Source organism: Lepidochelys kempii, chromosome 25 (assembly GCF_965140265.1).
Source record: "Lepidochelys kempii isolate rLepKem1 chromosome 25, rLepKem1.hap2, whole genome shotgun sequence".
Taxonomy (NCBI): Eukaryota; Metazoa; Chordata; order Testudines; family Cheloniidae; genus Lepidochelys; species Lepidochelys kempii.
Genome location: NC_133280.1, coordinates 11,183,856 through 11,204,144, shown reverse-complemented (window position 1 = coordinate 11,204,144; position 20,289 = coordinate 11,183,856). Strand labels below are relative to the sequence as shown.

Sequence of the window (20,289 nt, the reverse complement as noted above, 5' to 3'; positions counted from 1 at the left end):
CATAAATCCCAGGTAAAAAGTTCCATGACCTGGAACCCACACAATAGCCTGTGAGGTTTGCAAACCTCCGATTCCCTGGGGTCCCCACCCAATTTACACCTTCTCTTACAGGATTTACACTCCAAACCCCACCACGCCTGGCTGCGACCCCACAAAGGGACCTTGAATGGAGAAGCCATCCTGCGGGGCTCATGTCACTAGTGTAAGTAGTGACGGTTTCACACTCAGTAGTGAACCAGATGCTGCTGCGTTCCTAATGGGGATGGCGCCGAGCTTCTCCTGCAGCATCCCTGTGCCAGAGAAGAGACCGGATTGGGGCTGCGGTGTCTATAAAGGGGATTTTCTGTCAAGGCTCCCGGACACAGACAGACCCTGTGGGTCTCTCTGTTCTCCAGTCTCTACTGCCTCTGGGCCTCCCTGGCCTGGGTTGTACCGTCCCGGGACAGACTGCACGTCCCTCTTACCAGGGGTGGCAGCTGCCGCAGGCTCATGAGGTTCCGCTTCTTGTCCTTGCAGCGCTTGTTCTGGAACCAGACCCGGATGACGCGGGAGCTGAGGCCGGTCAGCCGCACCAGCTGCTCCTTCAGCCCGGCGTCGGGGCGAGGGTTGGCCGCATAGCAGGCGCTCAGGGCCTGGAGCTGCTGCTCGTTCAGGACGGTGCGGACGCGGGCCAGCTTCCCTGAGCCGCCCTGGGCCCCGGGGACGCTCGAGCCCATCGCTGGGGGCAGGGAAAGAGGCAGGACGTTAGACCCCAGCAGGATGGGCTCGGCGAAACACCAGGCAGTGGGGCACGTTGGCGCACTGGAACTTGGCGTGGGCCAGGGGACTGGGAGTGGGCTCTTCCTTCCCTCTCAGGGGCTAGTTCAAATCGGGATGGCAGAGATTGGAAGCTGTTGGCCAGCTCCTGCGTGAAATACCCTCCTGGTCGCATGGTTCCCCCGCCCCCGCGGCAGTGTGTGCAGACGGTGCTTGCACCATGGGGGTATGTCCAGTGAGGCAACCCCCCTGCCTTGCCCTTAACTGGGTTTGGCCTGGGGCTCCCCAGGAGCAGCCAGGCTCTGCCTGGGTAGCTCAGCATGGGGTTGTACCAAGGCTGCTTCTCGTGCTCCCCACAGGGAGCCCCCTTCCGTGCAAGCGACCCGGCCCAGAGCTTACCTGACCGGTGCCACTTGGTCCATGCTGATACTGGCCTCTCCGGCCCCGCCCCTTCCTGCCCAGGCCACTGGTGCATGGAGCAGTACAACCCGTCCTGCCACAGAGCGAACTGCTCGCCGGGCAGCAGCTGGCGTTGGCAGCGGGAGCAGCGGAAGCAGGCCTGGTGGTATACAGCCCCTCGTGCCCGCAACACCAGGTCAGAGGGCAGCAAGGTCTCCCGGCAGCGGGCGCATCTCATGGAGAACAGCCTGTAGGGGAGGGGGGGCAGAGAAAAGGGGATGCTCAGACAGATGGGCATGGGGTGTATAGGAGGAGGGATCTCACTAGAGCAAGCCTGGCATGGATGGGCATGGCTGGGGGAGCCCCTTACCCAAGCCTGGCACTGATGGGCATGGGGTGGGGAGGGAGCCCATTACAGCAACTCCAGCTGGACAAGGGGCAAAAATCCAGCTGCTTAGCCGGTGTAAATGGGCCTTGTTCCCTTGATAGCTGTAGAGCCAGGGTGATTTAGACCAGCCCTTTCTGGGTCCTGCCCACATCCCATGGGCCTCACGCAGGCTGGCTTCGAGAGGAGCCCCAGGCCGGTGGTCACCCAGCCTCTGACCATCCTGCAGCACCCATGCAAGGTGAGTGGGGGTTTTTTTTTTGGTTTGGTTTTGTTCCTGTTGCAAACCAGCGTGGGAAGGCGCTGGGCCCAGGTGCAACGAGTTGGCCGGTTCTCGGCCGCCTAATCGATGTCGGACGCCCGCAGGCCGTGATCGCTCAGTGCCGCAGCGTGGGAACCACCAACAGGGGGTGCCATGGGCGGCAGCCGCCGCCACGCGCACTGAGCTCCTCTCTCGCCCCTGCGGCCGGCCCCAGTGGGGTTGGGGCGGAGACGCGGCCCTGGGGCCGCTCAGCCAGCCACTGCCCAGCATGCGCCGGTCGGTGGGTCGACGTGGGGCTTTGTCGCCCCCTAGTGGCTGCTCCACGGAGAGGTTAAAAGGAGCCGGCCGCGGGGCGGAGTCCCTGGGCCGGAGCAGGAGGCCCCGGGCTCAGTCCCCACCGCGAGGCGGGGCCTTACCTGAGGTAGTCGGCTCGGCAGTAAACGCTGCCGTCGCGCAGGAAGCAGGTGCGGCTGTGGGCCAGGCTGAGCCGGCAGCAGCTGCAGCGGAGGCAGCCCACGTGCCACTCTGTGTCGGGTGCCACGCGGAGCAGGAAGGGGCCTCTGATCTTCCCCCCGCAGCCAGCGCATGCCGGCCTGGCGCCTAGAGAGAACGGCACCGGAGCCCGCACTCAGCAGCCACGCCCCACCAGAACCGGGGCGCCGGCGGGTCCAGCAGAGAGCAGGGCCGCCTTGCGCTAGGCGCTGCACGGATGCAGACCGAGAGAGGGCCCCTCTATGGCCGCATCTGGTCGCCTCTCTTTATCCTTAACCATGAGACCCTCCTGCCTTCTCCACAAGGCAGGACCAGGGGGGATCGGGCCAAGTGGCAAGAGGAACCCCCCGAACGGCCGCCTGAGCTGTCTCCCTCTGGAAGAAGATGGATTCACGGCTCTTTATGAACAGGTTTGGGAAGAAGCTGCTGGCCGAATCCCATCACAGCTTGGCCGTCACTGGGAATCGTGACCAGTTGGGGGTGCCGTGGCATGAGTTTGCTGGGCCTCATCGCCGTTCCTAGTGGACAGGCGTCCCCGTCACCTATGCCTGGCGCTGCCTGGCCCCTTGGTGATGCTCTGGGGGTCTTGGAGGTGGAGCTGCTTTCCCCTGCCTAGCGGGGCTGAGTCTCAACAGCAGGGGGAAACTGGCTCTGGGCTGCACCTGCCCTGTGACCCCTTGCTGTGGGGTAGGGGTGGGATCAGACCTGGCCCCTGTCTGCTCTCCCAGCTGCTGCTTAAAAGCGGGGTGTTTCCTCCCTGTGGCTTGGGGGACCGGAGGCCAGAACGCAACCACCTCTGTGCTGTATGGAGCCGATTCCCAGCCACACAATCCCTCCCCATGGTCATTATCAGGGTTACTTACCCTGGGAGCCTTCCCCACGGCCGGGCACACAGACCCTCTGTCCTGCCCTCCGCTCCTCCTTCCCAGAGAAGTGGGCTCGCTCTGGCCCCCCTTCCATGAGGCTGGCTCCCTGCCCTCTCCTCTAGGCTTCTTCCTTTCCTGCCTCCATCCCCTCTTCCCTTCTCTCTCTTCCACCTTCTCTCCTTCCTTTTCCTCAGCCCTCTCTGCTTCTCCTGCCTTTGGCCTCTTCCTTCCCTCTCTTCGGCTTTGCCCTTCACTTTCTCTGGCTCAGCCTGGCTCTTTCTCCTGTCTCATTCCCTGATCTTCTCCCGTCTCTGTACAATCTCGCTCCCTGAGAGTCCATGGGGGGCCAGCCCCCCTTTATACCCACTCGGCCCCCATCTGTTAGGTTAATTCCCTGACAGGCCGCCCGCCCCTTCATTAAGGAGACGCCACGAGCTGCCTCCCTCTTAGGAAAATTACCCTTCACGCGGCACAAACGTCACTCCCCTTCCCCCCGCTGCACCGCCAGCCTTACTCCTTGCGCTCTGTTCTAGAAACCCCCGGCCCAGCGCTTTGACTCCTCTTGCTGCCAGCCTTGGGCCAGCTCTTCTGCTGGTGCCAGGTGGCCCCGCTGATGTCAATGCAGTGCCGTCGATTCCCAGCCACCGAGGCGCTCTTGAACAGTGCCTCACACCCCCAAGGTCGTTTTCGGTGGCCACAGTGACACTGCTCCAGAGGAAGACCACAACCTTGACTGTAAGCTACCACACAGTCCAAGCTCCCTTCGCCTCCCCTGGTTCAGAGTTGGTTCCCCACTGCACCCATCGCCATGGTGTATGAACAACTGCTTCCCCCACCCCCCGAACCAGGAACTCCCCCAGAGGAGACAGATGTGGAGCCCCATTTTATGGGCCTAGGGAAGAAATAGAGAGAGAACCATAAAATACAATGAGAGGGATGCTGACATGACAGCCATGGCTGCAGACAGGACCCAGATCCAACATAAAACCAGCCTAAATCCATCCCAGTGGGTCCTTTACCGTGTGGCTGGGAGGTAGGTAAAGTGGCCTGAATTTCAACAGTGACCAATACCCAGCAGCTCCCACTGCCAGCAATGCTGAGCACTCCTGGAAATCCACCTGTTTCGCTGAGGTGCCTAACTGGGAACTGAACTGTTTGGCAAGTCTGGTCGGGCCCATGCTAGTCCGTGGGCCTGAGCCTCTTGGCTTTGAAGCAGGCCAGCTTTTTGTTCTGATTCAGTCTTCCTGTTTTAGCTGTCTCTTTCCCCTGCGTCATTCCCCTGCTTGGTAATGTGGCTTATCTTGCAGCAGAGACAAGGCAGGAGAAGGCTGTAGTGAATATAAAGGGGATTCTTTACAGAGGCTGCTGGATGGAGACAGACCCTGGGGCTCTCTCTGGCTGCTGGCTTACAGGGGCTCCCTAAATCCTGCCCTGGATCCTGCAGTCATGGACTGGACAACAGAATCTAAAGCCTGGGTCCCAGCGCAGAAGAGAGGGTGGGTGGCTGACATGGTCCATTTGGGGGTGTCGCTGGTCCATTTGGGGGTGTCGCTGGTAACTAGCTGATGACGCCCATGCGGGTGACCTGATTGCAATGGAACAGAATCCAGATCATGCCCTGAACTTTAGGGGTGCAGGGGACAGAGCTGGGATGATCCTTGCCCTTCCCCTAGAATTTACCATGGATGATCCAGGACAAAGCAAAGGTGGGGGAAGTGACAAGTGGGTCTTTTGTCTCTGCTTTTGCTTTTTCCAGCCCCCTGGGGTGATGGAAAAAGTCCAAATTAGAGCCTTGAAGGGCGTCTCTCCCCTTTGATTAAAGGCACCGTCAGGCCGGTCATGGTGATTAATATAAATAAATAATGGGGCGCTCTCTTTGCCTTGCAAATTAAAACCACGCCTCAGCCCCTCCTGCCTTTATTGGAATTAGGCAAAGCAAGAAGTGGATTGGGGAGGTGGGGGACGGACACAGAGCCTTAAAGTACAGGAGAAAATTGCTAGTGTCCTCTCTCTGCTCATTAGCATATGCATCCATCACCCAAGCGGGCACGAATCCCAGCCTGCTCTTAATTACCTGGTCTGTGCTGGGTGGTGGGGGGAGATGGAGAAGGGCGGGGAGAATGTCCGTTGCTTGTTACAGATCAACCTCTGAATATTAAATCAATTTCATTATTAGCCCTTGGCTCCAGTGAGTCATTCAGAGAGGAGGGGGGGAGGTTGGCAAAGTTTGGGAGGAAGACAAGGAAGGACTTTGCTAAGGTCGTCCTGCAATGGTGCGTCTCCTGGCGTGATGGAAGGGGATCCGCCTGGTGAAGATGACCTTTTCTGCATGGAGGTTTGGGTTGATGTGTGACATGGATCTGAGCTTCCAGGGGCTAGGCTGTTCGGATGCGTGGCTTCAGTTCAGAACCATCTCTAGCCACCAGTGCCATGAGGTCTTGCCAGGCTCAGCGTAGCCCCGGTGGCTGCTGGATTGCGTCGGACATGATTCAGTGTGAGCTTTGACTGCCTTCCCAGGAAAGGCATAGGGCTGGAAAAGCAATGTGTCAGTATGGAGGGGCATTGATTGGCCATGCTAGACGTGCGTTGGCCGAGTTGCATGCAAGCCCAGAGCTGGAATAGCAGAGGGGCAGGGGCACTGCAGATCTAGACTGAGGTACTCCTTCTCTGGTACTCCCTGGCTGACATTCATTTCAAATCCCGATTCTTCACATTCACGTTGAGGATTGAAAACTAATAAACAGCGAGAGGAAGTGAAGTGTGCTCTCCAGTCCCCAGGCACGTCCCTACTACCACCAGCCTCCTCGATCCATGGGCCACAGCCTGTCTATCTGAGCACACGCCAGCTGCATCCCTCCCCAGCTGGACAGTGAGCGGAGAGGCCCAGCAGGTCCAAGCTTGGTGCAGGTTGACACTCTGTGCACCCCCAACATTTGGCTCCATATCCTCAAGGGAATTTGGGTTGGTGATGGGGAGGAAGCTGATTCTGCTCTGAATTGCCCATTGGAAATGGGGGTCAGTGGAGTTAAACCCTGGTGAGAGGCGAATTGGACCTGGTGACTCTCACCCAGAGCCTGTGCCTGGTAGATCACTCACCTACCGACTGATTAGCTAATTGGGGTTTGGTCCTTTGTTCTTTGACCCAGTATCTCCAGGGACCCCAGATCTAGCTCACTGTATGGAAAAGAAGCTATTTGATTCACAGACCAGTGACAGAGCCAGGATCAGAACCCAGGTCTCCTGAGGGCCTGGCCAGGGCTCTGTCTTGTGGGCCACCAATGAAAACGCATGCTGCTAGGCCGGGCAGCTGAGAGCAGCATGCGGGGGGTGGGGTGTCTGATGGATGGGTAAGGTTGGATTTACGGAAAATAGAGCGCCCTGTGTGTATTTCGAGCATGGACAGATGTTTGTGGCTATCGTTGTGTGTATTGCAGAGCCCTCGTCATGGAGCAAGACCCAAGTGTGCGAGGGGCTCTCCAAACACAGAACAGCAAGACACTCCTCCATTGACTGCCAGGGAGAGCAGGAGTCCACAGGATGCTTGAACCACTGTGACCTCCCCCTTCATCCTTAATGGACCCTGACTGTTGAGGACATGGCTCCAGTCCTGTCTGCTTGGCCCAGCTGGGAGGAAAGCGATCCTCCCTCACAAGCTCATCTCCCCACAGAGTGTCAGGCCTGGCCCACCCTAAAACATAGGTGTACCTAACAGTGTTGCTCAGGGTGTGAGAAATTCACCCCCCCCCCAAGAGCTGTCGGTAAGCTGATGGGAGCCCCGTTGTAGACCGCGCTAGGTCAGTGGGAGGACTCATCCGTTCGCCTTTCGGGGAGGTGGATTAACAACGGCGACAGAAAAAACCCTTCTGGGGTGACACCCAGCGCCCCACCACAGCAGCAGAGCTGCAGCACTTGGTAGTGCAGACAGAGCCGCGGTGAGTCCGAGCCTGTTGCGGACTCGGTCTCTGGGGGGAGAGACTCTCACCATGGGGGCGGGGGCTATTTACTGACATAGGACAAAGGGGAGGGGGAGGCCTGAGCACAGAGACCAGCTGCTGTATCACTGGGAAGCAGCACACGATCCTGCAGCATCCGGAGGGGTTGCTCACACCGCCGGCTTCATGCATGGGGAGGGATTTCAGCACCAGGGGAAGGAACAGCTCCGTGAGCTGATCCATCCCAGGGGCAGCGATCCAAGGGAAGTGTACAAACTGCTGAGGTACTTGGACCACTGGGCTCATCAGCTCCTTATCCACGGGCTGATCCTACACCTCTGGGTTTCTGCTCTGGCCTGTTTGTCCTATAGCAGCGTTACTTGGCCTGTAGGCTCGTTGGGGGCAGAGATGGCCTTTCCCTAAGGTGGGCAGAGCCAATGCTTAGCACAATGGGGCCCTATTGTGCTGGGTGCTGCACAGACAGAGTAAGAGCTCCCAACCTAAATGGACAAAGGGTGGGAGGGAAAACAGAGGCACAGAGAGCCTAAGTGACTTACCCAAGGTTTTGTAGGAGGACAGTGGCAGAACCAGGACTTGAACCTAGGGCTCCCAAGTCTCTGACACTGGGCCACACTGAGGGATCCTCCCTCAGCCAGGGGTTCCCCTGGGAACAGAAGGTGCAATCCCCCTCCCCATGGCAACCGCCTGTCTGCATCACTGTGTGTTCCTTGGAGGAGGAATGCCATGTGGGGACCTAGGCCAGGTATGTGGTGGGAGCAGCATCCGGGACCAATGGAAGGGAAAGTGGGCAGACAGGGTGGGGGAAGGAGTCAGAGCAAGGGGTGAGGGATAGTAAACAATCCTGTAGATTGGAGCAAGGATCTTTGGGGACTCCAGAGGGAGGAGATGCATCCACTCACCCCCAGGGATGGGGAGACAGTTGGGGAAGACTCTAGACACCTGGGGTGAAACCCGGGTCCCAGTGAAGTCAGTAGGAGTTTTGCCATTAACTTCAATGGGGCCAGGATCTCACCCCTGCTCTTCAAGTTCTCCTGATGGTTAGCGTAGCAAGCAGCCTCCCAGGCAATGGGACTGATTTTAGGGAAGCATTTCAACGCTTCCCCTCTGGTGGTTCGCAGGCAAAAGACGCCCTCACTGAAACTGTTACAGCTTGAGCGGCCTGAAAATGACATAATCATGTGTTACTGACAAACCCTCTAAGACTGGTTTCAGAGTAGCAGCCGTGTTAGTCTGCATTCGCAAAAAGAATAAATGGACACAAATCAGATGTCAAGAATTATAACATTCAAAAACCAGTCGGAGAACACTTCAATCTCTCTCGTCACTCGATTACAGACCTAAAAGTAGCAATACTTCAACAAAAAAACTTCAAAAACAGACTCCACCGAGAGACTGCTGCATTGGAATTAATTTGCAAACTGGATACAATTAACTTAGGCTTGAATAGGGACTGGGAGTGGATGGTTCATTACAAAAGTAAAACTATTTCCCCTGGTTTATTCCCCCCCGCTGTTCCTCAGACGTTCTTGTCAACTGCTGGAAATGGCCCACCTTGATTATCACAACAAATGGTTTCCCCCCCTCCTCCCCGCTCTCCTGCTGGTAATAGCTCACCTTAAGTGATCACTCTCCTTACAGTGTGTATGATAACACCCATTGTTTCATGTTTTCTGTGTATATAAAATCTCCCCACTGTATTTTCCACTGAATGCATCCCATGAAGTGAGCTGTAGCTCACGAAAGCTTATGCTCAAATAAATTGGTTAGTCTCTAAGGTGCCACAAGTCCTCCTTTTCTTTTTCCCTCTAAGACTGTAATTGTGGTTTTAATCTTGTGTATTTTAGCCCTTTTAATCCGTATTAGTCTGATAGGAAAATGTCAGCCGTAGGACAGGGGCTGGGTAATTACAGCATCGACTCTGAAGATTAACAAATAATGGGCCGCATTCTGTGGTCTTTAAACATGAAAAATCGCTATTGATTTCAGCGAAAGCTGCAGTCAGCGAAGGACTGTTTGATCATCATAATCATCCGCCTTGTCTTGCAGTGACCCCTAGAGATCGTCACTAGCTACTGGGGGCTCCATTGCGCTAGGGGCTGCATAAACACATATAACACAACAATAGACAGTACGTTTAATAATAATATAACAAGTGGCTATTTGTCTAAATGCTCTGCCCTAGGAATTATTTTGAGAAAGTTCTCTGGCCTGTGTTATGCAGGAGGACAGACTAGATTATTATTATGGTGGTTCCCTTATGGCCTTGGAATCTGACATAAATACCGTTATATATTGTAATATATAAAATTATGTGATATATGTAATATATATTTATTTCAGAGCTGAAGCACTTAGAGTAGGGGTGGGTAAACTTTTTGGCCCGAGGGCCACATCTGGGTATGGAAATTGTATGGTGGGCCATGAATGCTCATGAAATTGGGGGATGGGGTGCGGGAGTGGGTGAGGGCTCTGGCTGGGGGTGCGGGCTCTGGGGTGGGGCCAGAAATGAGGAGTTCAGGGTGTGGGGGGTGGCTCCAGACTGGGGCAGAGGGTTGGGGTGCAGAGGGGGAGGGCTCTGGCTGGGGGTACGGGCTCTGGAGTGGGGTTGGGGATGAGGGGTTGGGAATGCAGGTGGGTGCTCCAGGCTGGGATCGAGGAGTTCGGAGGGCAGGAGGGGGATCAGGGCTGGGGCGAGGGGTTGGGGTGCAGGAAGGGGTCAGGGGTGCAGGCTCCAGGTGGCACTTACCTCAAGCAGCTCCCAGAAGCAGCGGCATGTCCCCCCTCTGACTCCTACGTGGAGGCATGACCAGGCAGCTCTGCGCGCTGCCCTGTTCGCAGGTCCTGCCCCTACAGCTTCCATTGGCTGCAGTTCCCAGCCAATGGGAACTGTGGGGGCAGCATGCGGAGCCCCTTGGCTGCCCCTATGTGTAGGAGCCAGAGGGGGGACATGCCACTGCTTCTGGGAGCCGCGCGGAGTGGGGCAAGCCCCCAACCCCACTCCCCAGCTGGAGTGCCAGAGCGGGGCAAGCCCTGGACCCCACTCCCCGGCAGGAACTTGAGGGCTGGATTAAAACATCTGGAGGGCTGGATGCAGCCCCTGGGCCGTAGTTTACCCACCCCTGACTTAGAGAGTCCTGTCATGGATCAAGGCTGTATTGTGCTAGGAGCTGTACACACCTATAATAAAATATATTTATTATTATTATTGATTCTGTCACCCTCTCGCTGCACAGCACATTACTCTGTGGGGCTACTTACGGTGATTCAAGGTAACAGAATGCCTTTTGCCCTGAGAGCCTGTCGATCCCCATGCAAACCCCTCAGGTGTGTTAGTCACAAAGTGGTTGTCTTTGATTCAAAAGCATCTTTATCATCCCCTCAGGTATGCGGTAACACGAAGCTGGCACCTGAAAGCATCGCACATCTTCTGGAAGGGAACTAAGCTCTGGAGCATTTCCCGAGAAGCCGATTGCTATGGTAACTCATGCCCAGGCATGGGACAGCACCAGGGAGAGACGCATCAGTTCCCTCGCCCGGCCGAAAGTCAATCACCAGATCATCTGCAACAGGCGAGTGCAACTATGCCCTGTTCCTAACCATAAGGGTGATCTCAGCCCTGTGTCTTCCTCCTTTCTCCAGAAACAAAACTGAGGGATCGTATTCTGCTCTCCTGTACACCAGTGTAAATCTGGAGTCACTCCTTTGACTGCAGTGGAATGACTCTGGAGTCAGTCTGGTGTGGGTGAGATCAAAATATGGTTTTAGGCAACTCTGGGATTCATATACACCCTGCTTCCGTTACCAGCATATTCTACATGTCTGTTACTCTTTGCACTAAATAATAATGCTTGGCACTTACATAGTTGCTTAAGGTACGTAAGGATTATTAACTAACCTCATTTTATTGATGGGGAGACCATGGCACGGAGGAGTGAAGTGACTTCCCCTAGGCTACATAACACGTCAATGGCAGAGCTGGGAATAGAACCCAGGCGTCCGGACGCCTCAGTACCCTTTAAAGATTCCGAGTGTCCTAGCTACAGAGCTTGTTCTCTAATTAAACCCCTCAGCAGCACAGAGAGTTTACAAAACAACTCAATGGGTTTGCTAGGGTGCAGTCTGATGTGGGTGCAAAGAGCCCAAAGCTGCTAAAAAAAAAGAAAGCCACTGTCTGCTGTGCGGTGTGGGAGGGAAAAGCATCCCGGGGCACAGAGAAGAAGGTCACCCCGAGAGTCAGTGACAGAGCCCAGAGCTCCTGAGTCCCAGGCCAGTCCCTTAACTAGAAGACCATCCTTCAGCGACTGACTTATTGCCTTCTCCGGCTACTGTTGCAGAGGGACTGTCTCTCTGCAGGTAAACCACCCTGGTCTGACAGTGGTTAGATTAGCAGTGTGGGCCGGTGGCTGGGTCACAAAACCGGGAAATCGGGAGCCCTGGGTACTATCCCTGGCTCTTCCACGCGTAAGTCTTTTTGTCTCCCTGTGCTTCAGGGTATCCGTGCCCAGGTGGGAGCAGCCACACGGCAAAGCCTGACCTGAGTTACTGGCTCTGCGCTCCCCGGCGGGGTCGCTAGGATTTCTGGGGACTTGTCCCATGGTTTTCTCTGCTGCAGTCAGCTGAGCCGCTCTGTGAATCCCAGTGAATTGTGGGAGAACTTGTCAGTCCTTCTGGGCACACAAGGGGAATTATGGGAAGGCACTGGAGGACTTATCAGCACTGGAGTGGTGCACTAGCCCACGTCCTCACTGCAACCTGGGTGGGTTACCAGCCCAAGTAGAAGACACATCTGGACTCTAGCCGAACCCCCAGCTGGGCCAGCTACCCCGGTGTAGTTGTGTGGACAGAAGGGGTGTTAGGGCCAATACCTGAGCTAACTATAGTATAGACAGACCTGCAGTTCCCCCACTGCAAGATGGGGTTAACTTTGTAAAGTGCTTTGAGATGTAGAGAGGAAAAGTGCCCATGTAAGTCCGATGAATTATTGTCCGTGTAGGCGTACATAGCAGCTGGGAGGTGTCATTCGCAGCAGGGGCAGACATACCTGCTCGAGCTCTGCTCGAGATATCTCCTAAAAATAATGGTGTGGCTGCTGTATCTTAGGCTCGCCGCCCAAGTACGTACCCAGCGGCTCAGGCAGGATCCCATTAAAACCTATGGGAACTTTGCCAATGACTTCACTGGGAATGGGATTAGGGCCTAGATGAAACTTGGACGGAGACAGGGGCGCGCGCAGACATTTTACTTTGATTCCTTTTGGGGGGGTGCCCCCCTGCCCTGGGAGGAGATTGCTCTTCCCCAACCCCCCAGCAGACGCTTGCTCTTTCCTCCCAGCCCCAGCAGGGCCCCCCCCCCCGACTCTTCCTTCCCTGGCCAGGCAGGAGCTGGCTCTCCCCCACCCTCACCACTGCAGCCCTGGGGCCGGAGGAGCTCTGTGCGCCCAACAATTATTGGGGTGCCCCCGCTTGCCCTCACTTCTGCATGCCCCTGGGTTCAGAAGGTCTGAAGAATGGGGATAACACTTCATGTTCACTGCCAATAAACTGACTAGGTGTTCGGTGGTTGTTGCAGGATTTCAGTATACTGGACAGATAAATTGCCTTCGAAGACTCACAGATTCACAGTCCCGGGTAAGATGACCATTTTACCGCAAGATGAGACATTAACCAGAGAGTCTGTATGATCTAAAAGCGGGTTAAATGGTAAATCTAGGAGGAGTGCATGGCTCCGGGGACTGGCAATGGGACACTGAGCTTTTCCCCTCTATCAGTCCCCAGTCCGAGTCTGTCATGTTCAAAAGTCAGCTCCATGTGTAAGGATGTTTGCTGGCCTCAGAAATAAGTTGTTCTTAGTCCAGGCCCCAGACGAGTAAACAAGGGCCCATACTGCTCAGAGTGTGTAGTGTCCTAGGGTCATATCACGCATTACTCACGAAGGGGTGCACCCTTTGCCAGCATTTTGAAACAGACTTCGGCACTTGGTTTTGTGTAGCTTTCCACTGGAGTCTAATCTCAGCTTTGCAGTTGACTTCAGATGCATCTGTTCAGCCAAGATACAGTTAGGATGTTCAGTGGCCAGAATCAATCCAGTGGGCTAATGCTAGGGAGAAGCACGCTTCTTTTTGCCTAATGTCACACCCACTCAAGCACCGCACCTTCAAGAACCCAACCTGCAATCCAGTGTCGTCATGCAGGCACATTCAAAGTCGCCTTTCAAGATGTTTGCTTGCATCACGTGGCTTAAGGGGTCATTTTCTTTCCCCTGAAATCAGTGGGAGTTAGACACCTAAAAATACTTTTGAGGACCTGGTCCTCAATCTTCTAGGGCTTCAGTCAACAAGCTGCTATCCTTTCAGCTGAGGACTAGAGAGAAGTCCCTTTCAAAGCCCATCAGGACTGCTCTTTCGTCAGCAGAAGGGCGTGTTGTTTAATATTTATGGCCCGGGCTTAGTGCCAGATTTGCAAGTGCTCACTTTCCACAGCTGAGGCCAGCTTTCCAAGAGACCTCAGCACTGAGCATCTGCAGCTATGTCAGAAAGCTGACCCTTGGTGTCCTGAATAAACCTCCTCCCTCTTACTCCCGAATCCCTGCTGGGCCAGGCAGAGAACGTCTGGCAGCAGAACATGCATTCATGTCTTTCATGGGATGTTGTACAGCGAAGGTGATGGGACTCTGTCAGAAAAAGCTCCATGGTTTACAGTTTACTTTTCTTCCTCCCCAGTCTTAACGCCACGACAGGCCGAACTTTCTCGATCCAAAAAGATCTACCGAGGATTTGAAGAAAACAGGTGCAGAAAAATTGACTAGAATGATTTCTGTGTCACGCGTAGATCCGATTGGATAGGGGTTTTTTTTGTTTTTGTTTTTGTTTTGTTTTTTAAATTCGGATCCATGAATATTTTCATGAATTAAAGTTCCAAGTTTGATTTGCTGTGAGACCATATTATTCACTGTGTCTCTGGGCAGCCGCTGTGGTTATGGGTTGTATAAATACATAGACTGGCAGATAGCTAGATGATGGCGAACCTTGAAAGTTTCATGAATTTTAGCAGAAACATTTACAAGTCTGAAAATCCAAACTGGAAAGTGGATTATTTGTTATTCCCCTGCTTACGAAGGCTCAGCTACCCATCCAGGAAGCAGAAAGAATGCCAGGTGATTTGAGGTCACCAACAGGAATACCAGATAGTCATAGGAAACACCCAAGACAGTGAAATGGGTCTGATTACGCCTCGAGCTGGAAGGCATAATTTCTGGCTTGAGGAGACATACCCACACTAGCTCTGATGAGCTAGCCCACTAAAAATAGCAGCGTAGCCATGGCAGCACGAGTGGTGGGAAAGGTGTATGTACCCATCTGAGATACTAGACACGGACTCGGGGTAGCTAGCACCTCCCACCACTTGCACTGCTGCGGCCACACTCTGTTTTGAGCAGGCGAGCTCAAGCAGAGCTAGCGTGGGTATGTCTCCTTGAGCTGGGGATCAGACCCGCAGCTCAAAGTGTAGACATGCCAAACTCTTTCAAAGAATTGTTGGGTAAAAACTGACAAATATGGATCGATGCATGGAAATTGGGGGTGATTCACGGATGATTTGCTACCCAAAAAGGGCTCCATTTGTAACCCAATGTTATTTCAAATGGTCAGATTGACCATTTCTGGCCGAGTTGCTAATGGGAACTTCAACATGGAGTTTATGAAACTAAGCCATGGTCTACACTACAGACTTAGGTCAACGCAAGGCAGCTTACACCACCCCAACTCTGTAAGTGTCTACTTTAAAATGTTACCTGCCCATATAACTCGCCCACTATGCTGACTTAATAACTCCCCCTCCACGAGAGGCATAGTGCTTTGGTCAACGCAGCATCTGCATAGACACTGCGTTGCTTATGCTGACGGTTGCTACCTTTCAGAAGCTGCCCCACAATGCCCCACGCCGACAGTTAATCGTTGCAAGCACTCCTGGTGAGGACATGAACCGCTAACACAAGGAGCATAGTGTGGACATGTCAAAACAATTTAATTCCTGCGATGGCTGTACATTGACCTAACTTAGGTCGACATAATTTTATAGCATAGACCTATCATGAGGAAGCACATATAGCAGTTCTCATTTGACCTGTGAGCCTTTCAGATCTTGCAAGTTAAGGAGGATTGGCCTGGTACAGCAGTTGTATGGGCAACCTCTTGAAAGCACCTAGGTGTTGCAGGAAATGCTGATTCCGCAGGTTTGTGAGGTATGGAACTGACACCCCAGCATAGTGTGGAGGGTGCGTAATGTCTTGTGGAAGCAGAAAAGAGGCAGATGGTCTGGATGAAGCAGTCATGGACTGGATATTGTACTGCTGAGTGGTACTACACATGAAGAATAGACCTGTGGCTTGGAATGCTAAAGATCCGGGGGGCGGGTGGGGAGGGGGTGTTTGTTAGATCCTCAGAGTCCTTGCCTGATATTGACCTAATTTCGTCCTGTTGCTTCAATCCGATACAGGGTCCTTCTTCCCTTCCAGCCCTAGAGAGATGTATAGTGTTGCTGTGTGCTGTTAAATTGCTACCTCACTCTATGCCAGAGGTGGCTGCAGTCCAGCAGCTGGGCGAACGGCGCCCTGTCTTGTTTGCTGAGCACTTTAGGATCCCGCGGGTTTGAAGGTGGTGCGTACACGCAGAGTGTTGTTGCTTCATGGGTCCTAACCAAATCACCACCCTTCCCTCTTCTGCTGAACACAGATCCTTCCCAATGTGGCCAGTGAGTGTTGCCTCCAGACATGCTGTGGCTTCCCCCAGGGTGAAGGAGCTGGCGCATCCGAAACTTGTCAGCAATGCCTGGGAAGCTGACTGGCCTGTCTACACCAGAGTACGTACATCCGTGGTGCTGTGAGTCTGTCACCCCTCTATCTGCAAGGTTCTTTGTGTTTGACAACGGCTCCTTATTGACAACAGGGGTATTTGTGTGCGCGTGTGTTGGGTTTTTACCCGTTTGCCTGCATCAGCCATAACATTTTCAACCATCAGCCTCTACAGTCTCCAGTTCTCCTGCTGCAGGGTAGGAGTAACTCCCACTGATGACGGTGGCCCTGATTCACTGCTGGTCTCTGCCTTGAACGTTCATTTGCACCAGTGCAAAGTGGACGTGAAACTATTAGTATCGCTAACTACTTCTATTACAGTAGTACCGAGAGGCCCGAACTGAGGTTGCACGAGGTGATGCACAGACACATGGTGAAAGACGGTCCCTGCCCGGAAGAGCTTACAGACAATGGGGTGGAAGGGGAAACTGAGGCAAGGAATGGTGAGGCGATTTGTCCAAGGTGTCACTGCAGGTCTGTAGAAAACCAGGAAGAGAACCCAGATCTCCTGACTCCCATTCCCAAGACCCTAGCCACAAGACCATGCCATGTCCTCTTTCCAATGTGGTATTATTTGTATTCCTGTAGCATCTAGAAGCCCTAATCATGGACCTCCCCTGCGCCAGGTGTAGCGTTTTTCACACTCACTCTGCACTGGAAGGTGCAAGGCAATGAAAAATCAGGCCCTTCATATCCTGTAGGAACAGAATTGGGCCACAGGGCCAAATAACAAAGAGCATATTTGCAGTTACCAGCAACCTACAGCATAGCCCACAAGTCATTAGTTCTACAGGGCCCCAGGTAGGCATGATGCTTTGCCGACAAATAAACCCCAAGCAAATGTAATCTCCATGTAATGTTTGAAAGTCTCTGAGCAAGTCGCTCTGCAGCTGACTCACCCCATACTTTTAAATCTGGTGGATCTTGGGGAGGGGGAAGAAAGGGGCGTGAAGAGGGACATAGGGCAGCAGGCATGTCATCATATCCATGCATAGCAAAGTTTCACGTGTTACATGCGTGGGTAGCTGCTACATTAATGTGAAGTCTGCTGTTGTTTGTATGCCCAAAGTAACTGTAATCTTGGAAACTTGCAGCTCATGTTTATGTTCCATTTTTCCTCTTGCCTCTGGAAAACTCAGCATTAAAGCAACACCTGTTTTTTGCGAGAACTTGCTGATCTTTTTGTTTTCCCTTTTCCTTTTACCCAGTTTCCTGTCTGAGTTGAGTTATTTACCTATTGTCACACAGTAAGTCATTGGCTCAGTATAGAGTCTCCTAGCTGTCTTGGTATGGTTATCTAATCACGAGCCCGCACTGCTCTGTGTGTGTGTGTGTACAGCACCGCCTTCTGCTGGATGGAGTCAGAACTGTCCACGGGAATGTCATAGGCCTTATACTGCTTGGTGAATCTTTCCTGTAGCACTTGTGAGGAGTGCTGAGTGTTGTTGCAGCACAGAGATCTGACCCCGCTGAGGAAATGCAATTCCAAATGGCCACCCCGTGCACCATCAGGGAAGTTTGAGTTCATGCTATGCAAGACTGAAAAGTTTCATTTCTTTAAAATATCCACAGCCGGGGGAGCTGGAGGAATTCCAAACTGACCCGAGCCTAAGTCTAAGCATTTTGGTTTCAGGTGAGCAAAGGAGCCATGACTGCCACTGCCCGGGAACGGACCACCCAGCTGGCTAAACCAAAGAAACGGGACTTCTCGGCCAAGCAGGACGCCCCACCCACGCCTCCACGAAGCATCACACAATTCACCAGGACTGCCTACTTAGCCCGTAAGAGACCGTGCTCCCCTCCTTGTTGATAGTCACAAGCCTTTCGCCTCCAGGTTCTTCCTGCTGCACCCCTGTGAGAAATCCCATCAGCTGGGGCTGCGCAGCAAAAGAAATAAATCTTCTAGAGAAATATCTGGGTTTTGGGGAAACCAACTTTCCAAACAAAGCTCATTGTGTGTACTCCCAAGGCTGGATAGCTTCTCCTGCCTTCCTCCAAGTCCCTTCCCTGCTCAGAGAGGCGGAGGAGGGGCTGCCTGTGTCACTGAGGGATAAGCTGCCAATGATCAAACCCAGAAGCAAAATCAGAGCCCGTCCCTTCTGCTCAGGAGATGGCATAGAGCTCCCCCCCACTTCACCCTCCGGTCTTAGCCAGCGTCTCTCGACAGCAAATGGTTTTAAAATGTCACATCTCGAGTTCAGGATGGATTAGTCAGAGTCTGTAGAACAAATGCACTATATTGGTGCTGAGTATTAGCCCCGTTGTGAGGAGTGTTGTCTAGTGGTTAGAGCACAGAACTGACAGAATATCTAGGTTCTAGACTCCAGCTCTGCAATTGAGTCAGTGCATGGCCTTGGGCCCTTCAGTGCCTCTATTCCTCCATCCACAAAATAGGGATAACACACCTGCCTCACTGAGGTGCTGTGAAGCTTAACGAATGAATGCTTGTAAAATGCCTTGAGATCCTCACAGGGAAGGGGCTCCAGACACTTAGGATCAGCTTAACTAAAAGTTAAGACTCAAGACAGAAACCTCAAGAAATTTCCCAGTGTTGAGCCTCAGATTAAAACATGAAGCATTTGCTCTCTCTCTTTCCACTCTACTCTCGCAGGGCCAAAAACAGAACATCCGTCCTATCTCCATGACAAACCCATCCGGTGGGCCGTGTCTGTGGGCGCCAGGAATGCCGTCATGTCAGCGAGGCTCTCTGAGCTTGCCCGACCCAAGGTCCGCAAACAGATCTTTGAGGGCTACAACCCATACAGGATCTCCAGTGCTGCCCTGCACACAGAGGCGAGTGCCCGTCTGCAGGAACTTAGTATCCCTCAAAGAGTAAGAAAAAAGAGGTAGTACGTTTTTGGGCTCCCCTGCATTGGCTTTGACTGCCTTCGCTTGCACATTAAACGTTCTGCAGCATAGCTTGGCCTGGTGCCTTGTGTGTTCAGGATCCATGGCGGTAGGTAGCTGGAGGCTGGAAGTTGCTGCGTGTGCTGACTGTGATGGCAGTCTCTCGCACGCTGGGGAAGGGAATTGTTGAGTGGGAAGTCCCCCACTGTCCCCCCCCCACACACAAGCACAGACGCTCTGAGAATGCCAGCCCAGCTATTGGCTTTGCAGTCACTAAATACAAGGTGAAAAGTGGCCGGGCTGTCACTGTGGTGTCAGGAGGAGTATCCGTGTCTCGCAGCCACCACCCACCTCCTGGGCACAAGTGGGTGAATGCTGCAGAGGAGTATTAATTACAATACAACTTGTGAATTTGCTCCCGGGGTACCCACAACCCCCTACTATTCATTTGTGCCAGCGAAATTTAGTTTGCAAGAATATTCCTGGAAAGGGAAAATGTCAAAAGGTGAATCTGTATTTGCCCCCCGCTCCCACCTGGTGTGCTCGCACGGCCAGCTTACATGCACTTTGCAGGTTTACGGGTCAATCAGTCAAGGAGTGGAAGTGATGCCGTGTGACACAGATGACCAAGTCCACCGTGCAGATTCTAACTAGCGAATGCTCAAAGCAATAGCATGGCAAATAGCGGGTGTGAGAAATGTCCCCATGAACCATTCATGAAATCACTTTGAATGACAAACAAAATTGATAAGTCCATTTCTGGGTAAATCACAAAGAGAGAGAGGTGCTAAATTCGGGGAATGGAATAGAATCCCCAGCTAAAGTCCAGTTCCAAAATCCAGACTCCTCTGCTTTCACGGTGAAAATCCCATAGACACAACGTGGTCAGGAGTGAGAGAAAGCAATGATTCTTTTAGAAATGGGTTTGGAAGCAAGATGTGGTTGGGTTCTTTTTGATTGAATAAACAGTGTGTGTAATCTGGTGGAGGCCTTCAAATAGACCTAGACAGATCTGCAGTGCCATGGGATAAAGATCTGCTGAAGTGCTCTAGCTCTTAGCTCAAGGGCCACCACCCTCACTTCAGATAATGCTTTGCTTCCTGAGCTCAAATGCATGAGTGAAAATGAACAAGGAGCAGATGGCTGGGACGCCTGGTATGAAGTCCTTCTGTAATAACTAAATTCTAATAAAGCTTCCGTAAGTACATCTTTGTAGCTGAATCTTTATGGTCTGTGGCAACTCTGGACTAGCCTGAACAAAACCGTTTTACTGGCCTGCAGAAAATGGTGAGATTGGTGGCGAATGCAGAGCGATGTCTCGTGTACTACTCCTCAGCAGTGCTGGCTCCTTATTAATACACCCCTTGAGAGGAGACGCAATTGGCCCTCTAGCTGCAATTGTAAGTCATAGGGGGATGCAGGGGGTCCCCTCACAGGACCCACTGGCTTCAGAAAGCCTTGGAGATGCATGGCATTAAACGG

At 53.2% G+C, this 20,289-nt stretch overlaps 2 protein-coding genes across 2 annotated transcripts; one reads left to right on the top strand and one right to left on the bottom strand.

Moving 5' to 3' along the window:
- Positions 1–398: 398 nt before the first annotated feature.
- On the bottom strand, positions 399–3,254 carry LOC140903406 (insulin gene enhancer protein ISL-1-like). Its single transcript, XM_073324690.1, has 4 exons — positions 3,158–3,254; positions 2,219–2,402; positions 1,156–1,403; positions 399–718 (listed from the first exon to the last, which is right to left on the bottom strand). The coding sequence occupies exons 1-4, from the start codon at positions 3,252–3,254 to the stop codon at positions 399–401; spliced, it is 849 nt and encodes a 282-aa protein (XP_073180791.1).
- Positions 3,255–15,852: 12,598 nt separating this feature from the next.
- SPMAP2 (sperm microtubule associated protein 2) lies at positions 15,853–19,995 on the top strand. Its single transcript, XM_073324324.1, has 3 exons — positions 15,853–15,968; positions 17,594–17,741; positions 18,572–19,995. Exons 2-3 carry the CDS (start codon positions 17,609–17,611, stop codon positions 18,808–18,810), a joined length of 372 nt encoding a protein of 123 aa, XP_073180425.1. The 5' UTR covers positions 15,853–15,968; positions 17,594–17,608; the 3' UTR covers positions 18,811–19,995.
- Positions 19,996–20,289: the final 294 nt, after the last annotated feature.